This window comes from Sesamum indicum, linkage group LG5 (assembly GCF_026168435.1).
Source record: "Sesamum indicum cultivar Baizhima isolate 11 linkage group LG5, ASM2616843v1, whole genome shotgun sequence".
NCBI classification, from domain to species: Eukaryota; Viridiplantae; Streptophyta; class Magnoliopsida; order Lamiales; family Pedaliaceae; genus Sesamum; species Sesamum indicum.
The window spans coordinates 5,520,359-5,533,088 of NC_142661.1; the positions used below are offsets into that span (position 1 = coordinate 5,520,359).

At 30.7% G+C, this 12,730-nt stretch overlaps 1 protein-coding gene across 1 annotated transcript; it reads right to left on the reverse strand.

Moving 5' to 3' along the window:
- Nucleotides 1-10,071: 10,071 nt before the first annotated feature.
- LOC148788050 (putative disease resistance RPP8-like protein 2) lies at nt 10,072-10,659 on the reverse strand. The gene has a single exon (XM_088880306.1). It carries the CDS (start codon nt 10,657-10,659, stop codon nt 10,072-10,074), a length of 588 nt encoding a protein of 195 aa, XP_088736432.1.
- Between the last annotated feature and the right edge of the window lie 2,071 nt (nt 10,660-12,730).

The window sequence follows — 12,730 nt, forward strand, 5'->3', positions numbered from 1 at the left end:
CGTTCCATAAGAATGGAAGGTAACACTTTAGGTCCACTTAAAATTTATTTTAGCAACGAAGGACAATAATTTAAGAAAAAAAAAAAAAGAAGAACATTGCGGACATTTGTCTCTGAAAATTTTCCCTAGTTACAGTTGCCATGCACATAATATGCACGTGACTTTTCCAATAAAATTGGTTATTTTATTGGTGAATATAAAGAAAAAACAGTATCAACATTATGAAAAAAAACAAATCAAAGATAGTTAATTCATCCATATCCTCAACTTAGAATAGTGAGAAAAATCATTGTTATCATATACCTCCAGTACTCATCCAAATAGACAAACTCCCACACGTTGTAGCATTTAGTCTAATAAACAAACTAGATAAAGCAAACCAACAACGTAAGTGTCTCTACGGTCTATTTGGTTGATCGTTGTATCTACTTTCTTCACTCTTGATCAAGTCATCACTAGAGCGTAGCCACCTCCGTCCTGATGCATCATGGCATCTACAGAATCTCCGTCCTCCATTTCCATCTATGTATAAACTCAAAAGTAGCAATACAAATAAAAAAATTTCATAGTTATTAGATGTTTACGTTAGCAAAACCAAGCGATATGCAAGACATATGTGCACGTGGGACCTTTCGGTCCGAAAATCAGCCATGCAACATAAGGACAAAAACGTTACTATGCATTAGAACTTAAAAACTAAACTATACTTGCGTATGGTAATATATCCAAGCAAACTAATGCAAATGCAAGAGAATAATTACATTTCCGCTATCATAATGTTATTTTTTTTGCAGATTTCATAATTGTTTCCTTTGATCTTATAATGTTAGGAGCAAATATTTTACTTATACAGTAAAAAAGGGGTTAAATGCAGTTTACCCCATTTGATATGTGAAATGAACAAATATTTTCTATGAAAAAAAGACTTGCAAATTGCACTATTTAGATGGGTGGGGGGTAATTGGTTTCATTTTTCAAAACACATGGTGTAATTTGCTATTTTATTTCACAACACTTTATTTATTTATTTATTTATTTTCATTTCTCGTATCACGGAGGTAAATTGCACATTTCCTATTTGTGCAGCAATTTGCGCATATCGTTACAGAATCACATTTAACATTAAATTCTAGCATCAAAGACTGAAATAAAGATGTTACGTGAAAGTATAGACAGACGTTACCTCGAGGGGAGTTTTTGAAGCTTTGACGCGTTGGCCATCGTACACAAATGCTATTGCATCGTAGTTTAATTTCTTCTGCTTACAGTAAGATGTAAATAAGTATTGTAGTTTCTTGTCGCGCGGAAACCGGTAGTAGACCTCGTCCCCATCCTGCAATGACATAAAAATTAAGTAGTTCAAAGATAACTTGCATCAAGAATTAATTAACTACATTCGTATTACTGTGAGATATTCTAAATAGGTATATCTATTATTATTAATTATTGATCTAAACTTCAAAATATATAATTCATGGGTGAATAGCAAATCACACCCTATGATATTATAAATGAGTAAATTTGTCCTTTATGAAAAAAAAAAATAGGGAGGTAGATTGGTGTATTTTAGATTATATAAGAAGGTAAATCTAGGTCCTTCTCTAGCGATGCTTGTAAGTTTTGTGCATGCACTTGAACCCTCCTATGTGAAGGCATATAAACCTGCTCTGACCAGACACCTTATCGCTCCTCTAGCAAGGCCCTTAAGTCTTTCTTTGAGTAGGCACCCCCAAATTATCCTCTTTTAATGAGGCACACATATTTTGCTCCGTGCAAGCACACAACTTCTGTTCATAATAGATATATCTCTATTATGCACATTTTCTTTTAGAAAAATAAGGCCCTACACTTGAGTAGACAACCATTAAGCCTTAATCCATGGAGGCACACGAGCCTTCCTCCATAGAGACAGATAAGCCCTACTCCTAATGGGCTGGTTCAGAAAATTCCTGCTCCATATAGCATGAAGTAAGCTCTTCTTTCTCTAAGCATGTTTATGCCACTAATATTTTCCTGTAAGAAAAAAAAGTGGCTCCCTCTTCAAGCTAGTCTCTTGCCTCTGAGATAGTTATTCTAATAAGTTTTGAAGTTTCCATCTATTAGATTGAGGAGTAGAATGATGCCCATAAAAATACACTGGCCTAAAGAGGCCCAAGTTGTCCAAAAAAAAAAAGAGATCTTCAAAACTCAGAAGAATGCAAAGCCGAAGTGGAGCCCAAGGGGCCCAGTTCGAGTAAGAGCTTAGAATGCCCTATGAAAATTTAGTTCGGGTAAAGCCCCCAAGGAGTCTAGCATGAAATGCTTCTAAAAACATAAATTGGCCAAAAGAAACTCAAATTGGCTAAAATCCAAGAAGGCCCAGACCCAAGAAGTCCTCACAGGCCCATAAGAAAGTTTAGATACTTGAAATCCCCTAGGCAAAGTCAAAATTCATAGTACAAGGCATTCATGTCGGATCTCTAAAGGCACATATCACAAAATCAAATAAAGACGAGCAGCCCCCTCGAGGACACATGGTGCCTCCAACCAGAAGTAACCTTAAAACCTAAAAGCTTGAACTCCGGTTGGAATAAGGTATCTCCTCAATTACTTAATGTAAAATTTTGGAAAACATTCTTATCTCTAAAAGATAGTTTCACCTGCAACGGACTCCAATCTCGTCCCCCCAAGAATCGGGGGTCTTCCACTTCCAAGAAATAACCCTCCACCTAGTCCGGTGGAGAACTCCTAACTGTTGGGAGATGACCTCTACAAAATCTAGCAAGATTTAGCTTTATCCAACCATTTTGAGATGATGCTCCATCAAATCTATGAAAATTCTCCACCGAGTCACAGGTGGATTCGATCTTCTCCAATCAACTTATGATTACCTATAAATAGTGAGCCCCAGTGCTACAACTTTGGTTGAAGGGAATACTTCAATTTCATATTATTATTATTATTATATAATACTATTATTATTGCAATGTTTATCAATCTTGGTTCTTGGGATTATCAATGGGAAAGATTCTTGATTTGGAGTACATCAAGAATTACAAAAAGAACCGAGTCCACAAACATGCCGAATCACTAGTTCTTGGTTATAAATTTTTCAAATCCCATAAACAAATATAAAAAAAACACATAAAAATCGTTTCTTGGTTATAAATTTTCAAATGGATTAACATCAAATCAAACTAATCTAACCATACACAAAAAGGAGAATATATATATATATATATAAGTAACAATTAAAAAAAAAAAGAAAGGGAAATTAAAGAAGAAATGTACTTGAGATTTGATGGAGAGGGCAATTTTAGAAACAATGGATTGGTCATGATTTGGTTTCTTGCCGTTGGAAGTCTCTCCTGGTCTCATTTTCTTTCAGCCTCAATTTCAGTGTGTGTGTGTGGGTGTGTGTGTGTGTTCGAACACAAACACAAATACAAATAAGAACGCCTCCTTTGATTCTCCTTTCGTTGCTGTTTGAGTTAAAGCATTGAACCACTTCTGTCTTTATACACTTTAATTTTGTGTGTCTTCCTTTCTCTAAAATGGAAATACATTGTATAGTAAGTATCTGGAAAAATAAAATATAATAAAGTCCGATATGGAATTTAATCAAATTGGAGACTCCAAAATTACAAATAGCAGAGGAAATAACATTGTTTTATCTCCATTTTTTAGAAATATATTCAAATTTAGTGATTTAAAATTTTACTTGAACTATGTAAATTGTAATGAGTTTATAATATATTTTGGTTTTTTTAAGAATCAATTCCCAAAAATAAAATTAAATTTCCTAACATGAATATTTAACGTTATTCTTTCGTAAACACCCTCTCCTCACGTATTCAATGATCATGTAATACAATTAACTTTCGACCGTTTATATGGTTTATATGTTAATTTTAACTATATTCGAACTTTTAGATATGTATACACTGTCGAATCGTATACATAATTTCGTTACCAATTAAATGTTATTTAGGCATTAGTTTAGTTCGGATCTAGGAATGTAGAGTAAGCGAGCTTTAAAATCTTTCAGCTAATTCTTTTTTAACTTGAGCTCCTTCACGATTCGAGCTCGAATCAGATTATAAATGTTGAGCAATTCATGAACCAAGTCGAGTACTTCTTTTATTTTTTTTAATATATTTATGGTAAATATAGTTGTAATAATATTGTTATTATTCTTAAAAGTAATAATTACAACGAAACTGATTGCAACCGAAGGTAATATTTTTAGTTCAATAATTTTGTGCTACTCCACAATAAACATGATTATGCTTTTATTTGTTATGATAACTGTATAATGACGAGGTCGGTGGAATCGCCCTAGGTCCTCGGGGTTTTCATAGAAAATAAGTCTGAAATCAAACCAACAAGTCAAAAGTGTTGGGGTACACCCAAAAAAATCACTCCGACGATTAAATTAGGAGACTATCGGTTGATTGGAAGTTGGACCTAAATAATTGTTTGTCTAATAGAAGTTATATCTTTAATTTTTAATATAATTTATTATTCACATTTTTATATTCATTTAAACTTACAATATAGAATAAATTGCTCCACATTATTTAATTAGTCTTCATATGGAATAAAATCTAGGCACAAAATTGATCTTTTTGACTGTAAAAGGACTTTTTTCCTTCAATTTCTTTCTTTCAATTTTCAAATATTTTTTCACGTTTATTTCTAACATAAATACTATTATTTATTGGTATAATATTGTACTAATATTTTATACATTTATTTTATGTATATAGTTAAAAAAAAATTATGAGAAATCTTGTATTCAAATATGAGATCAAGAAATCTCATATCTATAGAGAAGACAAACAAGCTGCAGATTTGCTTGCTAACCAAGCCTGTGTTACGCTCTACTAACTAACAATCACATGCGAGGCAAGATTATAGGAATCACCAAACTTGACACTTATGGCTTCCCCAACATCAGAACTATGCAGAGACGTGAGGGAGTTGCACTCCCAATTATGCTTTATTTATCCTTAGTTGTATTGAATTGTCAATACTAACCATACCTATAGGTGCTTATGAGGATCCATGGGCAGACTGTTCTATCCTCCACTATGCTTGTCTGTTTGGTGTATAACGGGGTCATGTTTATTTTGCTACTTAACTATATTTGGGAGGTGTCCTCCATTGCATTGCATATCTTGGAAATTTTTATTGTTTGTAAGTTGTACTCCTTAGTCTCTACTTGAGTTTTATTGTTGTTGACAAATGTTAGTGGATTTTACCCCGCTTATGCTCTCTTTTGTCCAGCCTTAAAACTAAGGTGCCCTTCTTTTCTGGCTGTGTTGGTTTGTTTGATTTTTTGTTGCAGGTACCTCCAACAAATAATCTGAAGGATTCAAGTTGAGATAAATTCATTGCTAATTGACGATGTGATAAAAATTTTTTGACACGCCAAACTTTTGACTCAACTTGATGGTAACACTACAAAAAAAGGCAGGATTTAGGTAGATTTTGTAATGTTTAACTTTGGATGATTTCAAGATCACAAAACCTATTTGGACTGGAGTTTGGAATGGATGGAAATCCGCCCCTGCTGTTGGCGTTACAAAAATGTTGGAACGGTTTATGAAAAACAGTTGCAACTAGGGATGGTAATTGTATCGGTCGTTGAAAATCGTTCCTAATATCGATTTAGCCCAAAAAATTTTAATTTAAGAATTGAAACGGTTGGGGATTGTCTTTCTAATGGTTACTTATATTTTTTAGGTGAAATTTTGGAACGATATTTATAATCATAATTTTATTTTGAAACTATTTCTTCTTTCTAATTGGGATGAATTTAGGAATGATTTTTGAAATATTCTTTTTGCAACGAGTTATTGAATTTGGAACACACTTGTAGAATTATTTTAGGAATAGAATTAGGAACGGTTCATATAATTTGGAACACATATTAGATACTGATTAGTAATTCTATTTGGAACGATTATATATTAATTTGGAACAATTCGTCTAGTTTTGGAACACTTTTTTGGGACAATCTTTGTAACGGATTCTGGAACGAGTTTTGCTAAAACTTTTAATTTTTTCTTTAGCATTACTAAACCCGTTCCTAATTTTTGAATGTTATAATTTTTTATGAATTATTAATATATTTAATAATTTTGAACAAATAAATAAATTTATACATTTTAACAAATTTTATGATTATGTACATTAACAATGTTAGTATGTACTGGGAATATTGTTGTAATTTATTTTTCTATGATTATTATGTAATTTATAATTAATTATATATATTAATGTAATATTGTTGATATTGCATTAATTGTTTCAAAATTCTTTATTAATGTGATTATGGTGTAAAATTTCATTAAATTACATAAACTCCATAAATTTGTGTAAATTACACATAAATTGCATAAACTACACATAAAAATTATAAATTACATAAATTACACATGTATTTCATAAATTACACATACAAATTATAAATTGCATAAATTACACATATTGCTAAATTACACAGAAATTGTAGAAATTACACATAAAAACTATAAATTGCATAAGTTACACATGTACTGCATAAATTACACATAAGTTGCACATAAATTACATAAATTGTATAAATTTACAGAAAATTAGAAATTTTGAAAAAATATTTTTCGAAAATATTTTCGAAATTTTTTGAAATATTATCTCAGAATTTTTTTCTGAAAATTCATATAGAATTTTTTTTAAAAGACCAAAAATTTACAAAAAAACTTGATGAGCCTATTTGTTTATAACTCTAGCTAACTTCTTCTTTTTCTGTTTAAGAGAGGGTAGATTGGATGAAAGCTCACGGATAAAGACGGATCCTCCAATTTCTTATATAGGAGCCCGTTCCTCTTTGATTCGAGAGTTGGAAATCTTCTTGCTAAGACATGAGATTCGGTTCTGGCTAATACCTGCTTTGAGCTGGCTTCCGTCATATAGAAAAGGGAAAAACTAATAAATGAAATGAGATGCCACTATCGTCAGCGATTTTCCCAGACTAGTCACTTATCTTTATGAAGAGTAATCGCTCCTTCACTTCGTCAACTCGGGCAAGTATAAATAACCTATCTCTGAGTTCAGCTTCAGCCGCTTTTTATTCTTTAGGCACAGGTTTCCTACTATACCAAAGTATCTGCCAGTAAGGTAGGAAGTGCTTAAGTTGTTCTAGGATCGTCAAGGTTGAACACCGACCCCGGTGGACCACAAACCGAATCGTGAAGGAGCGAGGGTCAAACTCTGCTTTAATTCACCTCCGGGATGCTTGTTTTTGAAGTTTTGAGCTAAATCGAGTGAGGCAGCCGAACGACTAAATACAGTGTTCGGGCAAGTGACTGACTGCCTAATTGGCCCCCTTCCTTTTGTTTTGAGATTAGGATCTTATTATGATATCATTCCTTTTTTCTTTCATTTATACTGGAACCCTTGAATTTATTAGATAGCGATTACTATCTTGAAAAAAGTATTTTCTTTCTTACCTATAGGAAATAGGAAACCCATATAAATTTAAAATACCAAAAATATACAGGAAATTAGAAAATTTTGAAAAAGTATTTTCAGAAATTTACAGAAAAATTTTAGAAATACAAAAAATTTACAGAAAAAATTTAAAAAATATAAAAAATTACGAAAATTTCAAAATATTTACAATTTTTGTCTCAGTCTGGTCCATCAAGCTATTTTTTGTTGAATACGTGGCTGAATTTTAACTTTTTGGAGGGTAAAATAGTCCATTTAAGTTTGATTTTACCACATAAATTTAGATAAGTTTTTTTTTACACTTTTGAAAATGCAAAAAAAAAGACTGTTTTATTTTAAATTGAGCAATATATTATTATTATGTTTATAAGAGTCTAGAGTTTTCATTATTCGCACAAGATAATTACATCATATTCACTATATAAATATTAAAAAAATACTTTTCTTTCTAAAAAATAATTAATTTGACAGTCTTACCAATTTAAGAGACTAAACTGATACAATCAAACTTAAATTGACCATTCTAATCACCAAAAAGTCAAAATCCAACAACAATTTCGTCGAAAAATGATCAAAGGGATCAAAACTAAACAGAATTTAAAGTTTAGGGATGCTAAAGTCAAGAAATAAACTTGTAGGACTAAAATAATTCTAAATAAAAACTCAAGGTACCAAATGTAGTATTTACTGAATTAATAATTATAACTTTTGTGTTGCCTCCTTAATAAGCTCTTACGAGCTTATTAGTAACTAGATACAGTGACATGCAACATCTGAGCACATAAGTTTTAGTAATAGTTTTATTTTATTGAAGCTCATAGTTTATTCCTTTATATTAAAATTTGTCATTGTCATCAATATGTATTTTATGCAAATTAATTTTCCCAAGGAACTAGATTGATCAGTAATTAATTTTAACATGAATAGGGAAGTTGAGGGGTATTTTTGGTATTAAAATAATTTAGTGTACTAGTATCAAAACTGCCACTTTGAGTCAATAGACCCTCTTCCCTTTATAATAGTATTAGTCGTTATGGTACACGGTCTCTGCGTTCATATAATAAATAATTATTTATATTTTAAAATATATTATAAATATGAAGAAGATTATAAAGCAACACCACATTGAAGTTGAATAATAACCATTATTTTGATTTACAAATAGAAGAGGATTTGTAGGTCTAATTGGTCAAATATATTAATTAACATAATTAGTAATTAACACTAAAACATGAAAAGTTAGAAACAAATATATAAACTGAGCGGATTTGGTAAAAATTAGTATAAATTTGCTATATAGTGAGATTTGACATAATTACGAATAACTCCTCATTGTTTGAAAAATTATAAATTCCCCCTTAATATTTGATAAAATTATATAATCCTTGGATGGAGGTTTAAAATTATCAACTTTGCCCTTGATGTATTTTTATCTTTTTTTCTAAAAAAATTAAATAATGAGAAAAAAAAACATACATAGTGGATGAAATATTATCAACTTAGTCCATAAAAATTTTTTAGAAAATTTTTAAAAATAACTAAAATTATAATTCAAAATTCACAAGAATATTTTAGTCAGTTTACCACAAAAATAAATTAATTGGACTAATTATTGCACCAATGTTAGAATCAAAGGTTGCATGGTAATTATTCAAACAGAGAACATTACATTTATATATATTGTTATTATTATGAACTTTTTATTTATATCGATGTATTGTAACTTAAAGAACAAAATTTATTTGCATTACTAATGTACACCATTTAATATTTCGATTGACTTTCACAAAATTAAAAAAGTTATGAAATAACCAGAACAAAAAAAAAAAAAGTTACGAATTGTGATTTTAATTAATGCGTACATTACATTACACGGAACACATGCTAGTTAATTATACATTCATCAATTATAGTTATAAATAAGTGACACCTATAATTGGTATTAATTGGTATAAATGAAAATATTTGGAATGTGTTTGATTTTGTGATAATCTTCTCCTTCACCATCCACCACTCCTACCCTCTTCACAAACTCTTCTGGCATAGATATAATTCTCAGTTCTTGGATAGTATTAATGAATTCCAATTCATCTGGAATCATCTTCAATTTACTGCATTCTGCAATAAGTAGACTGGAGAGGTTGAGCATTGCTCCTTTCTCCACTCTCCAACCCATTAAATTCAACAACCTATGCAAAACAAGTTCCCTGAGTTGAGGAAATCCAGCTGCCCGACAAACCATCTCTCTGCCCACATATGGATTGCTCCACAAGCCAAGAACTTTTAACATGGGAAGCTTCTCTAGTATTTCCATTGGGTCTTCCTCAATCCTTGTACCCACAAGCTGCAATTCTATCACATTTTGATATAGTTGAACTTCATAAGCTGGTAATTTGCTCACTCGACAATGTGTGATTCTCAAGTAATGTAGTGAGTGACACATCACCAACCTCCTGAAAAGAGTTGAGCCATCTTCCCGATTCGTATTGACATCCATGTCCATCTTGGGCAATTTAAGAAGATGAGTGATATCATCAACCACATCACCAATCCAGATATCATCAACCATCTCCAATTCACTCAACCCTTCAAATTTCAATTTTTTGCTCCAACCCTCTCATGATCATCTTTCATAAATAGATGCCTCAAGCGCTTCATTTTGTATATGCAATTAGGTAATCTCATTGTATTTTTCACATTCAATATCTGCAAACAAGGTAGCTTGCATATAGATGGTGGCAATTCTTTCACAATACTATTTTCGAGACTCAATAGCTTCAACAGCTTCCATTTTGCGATTCCTTTGGGCAATTTCCAATTCTCAAATTGATAACCTTTGAATACAGAAGATCTTATGTTCTTATTTTCCCCAATCCTTTGACTAAGATCGTTATCCACTCCCACCGCATGAATAGCCAATCTATTTGTTTTGCAAATGGAAGAGTCTCCTCCCATCACTCTATCCATAACCTCCAGAAATCCTTGTCTTTTTCCTTTTGACAAACATAGATCTCTAATCATATCATGAAGCCGGCATGACTTAAACCTATTATACAGCGGCAACTCGTCTATTTCCACTTGAACCATACACCTATTTGCTAGCTCAAATAAATACCGTTCTGCCACATCTCTCAAACTTTCTCCCCTTCCCTTGTCTTCTGAAGAAATCATTCCTTCAGCCATCCATAGTAAATGTAGTTTTTCTGTATCTATTTCTTGATCCTCTTTAAAACATGCCAAATACAAAAAACACGGTTTCAGGTTGTAAGGGAGCATATTGTAACTCAAATCCAGTATTTGATTTACTCTTTTGTCAGTCTCCAAACCTCTCCATGTTGAAGGTACGAATCAAGATTTCTACACACATTTTTCCATTCTATTGATGCCTTTTCATGACGAAGAGTTCCCCCAATAACTGAAATGGGTAATGGTAAATAACCACATTTTTTTACTATTTTCCTTCCATATTCTTCCAATAACTTTATTTCAGTTGTAGGTAGCTCTGTATACATAATGAATTAATGTTAGTTATTTACGTTTGTTAATTCAATATATTAAATTTGTGTAATTAAAACAAATATAAGAGAATTTTGCCCCATACTTAAAACAAATAAAAAGAGAATTGTTGTTATGTTTGTATTGTAATGAATTTGTCACTAATTATTCATAATGACAATTTTTTTGTCACTAATAATTTTTAAAGATAGTTTTTTCACACATATTGTCGTCATGTAAACTATAAAAAAATATTAGAACATATTAAAATAATCTTTTTCACCTAATATATACTATTAATGATATTTTTAGCATCATTACTCTTTTTTCTTTTTGTCACTAACTAGAGAAGAAGATTCAAAATCAATAAAACAAAAACAAAAATATTTACAAACTAACCTTGTGAATAACTATTTGGGAGTGCTATCTTTTGAAGGAGCTCCCACCCTTCATCTTCACTCATGCATATAATTTACTACAACCTACACAATCTAAGAATATTTTGAATAATTGCATCAAAATAATTAACTTAATGATACGAAAACAGAAAAAGTTCAAGCAAGAAAATTGAAAAATAGAATGAACAACCCTAGAGAAACTATAGATTCATTAAGGACATTTCTGAAAAACATCTTAATAAGTAGCAACTATTATACGCCATATAAAAAATTATTGTATTAATTCTTAAACAAATAGTTATTACGAATTATATTTTTCAAAATAATCCAAAGTTTATAATATGTTTATAATTTTTATAAATATCTTTTACAAAATTAATAAAAAATAAGATAGATGTTGACCGTCCACATAGACACGGGTGTATCTATAAAAGTAGGATACGTTCCCTATTTCAAAAGAAAATCGAAAATAAAACATAAATTAAATCACTTAATTTTGATTGGCTCAAAATTCCATGTAAAGTTCATAAAGTAAATACATCAAATTGATAAGAAATATGTGTGCAGTATATTTGAGAAGACAATGAAAATAGTTAATAATGAATAAGAAAATTGATATTGAAACTCCAACGATTAGTAGTGGGTAGATGATAAATAATTATATATATATAAAAAAAAACTCAATAAACTCATGAAGCCAAGCAAGAGGATTTCTCCTCCAACAAAATCAAACTAGCAAATGAATAATGGAACCATATGTTTACATGACAACTTAATGAGTTCTATTGTTAATTAACTTTTGAATTTTCATTGAATATATTTGCAGTAATTATTAAAATTTCAAATTCATTAAACTTAATGAATAAAATCTTTTCATTAATAAAGTGCATATCAAATTTTAAAATAATATGTATTCATTTATGAAGTATTTTATATTTTTGCTTAATTAAACTTCTAAATTTTGTCAAGATTATAAGTATCACGTACAACGCACGTGATTCCTACTAGTAGTGACAAAAGGTGAGATCTATAAATCAAAAGAAAAACCAAAGACACAAATGTAACAGATTCAAAAGCCATGTATGATTCAAACAGAGATAACAAGAAGCAATTGACAATCAATGGAGGCCAAAGCACATGAACACAATATTAAAGGATGATGAGGAATGTAACTACTACTGTCTCACCATTGTTAGTCGTAATAATAAATGTCAATGAAGGGTATGTGTTTGATTTTGTGATAATCTTCTCCTTCTTCACCATCCACCACTCCTACCCTCTTCACCAACTCTTCTGGCATAATTATAATCAGTGTTTTTAGAGTATTAATGAATTCCAATCCATCAGGAATCATCTTCAAT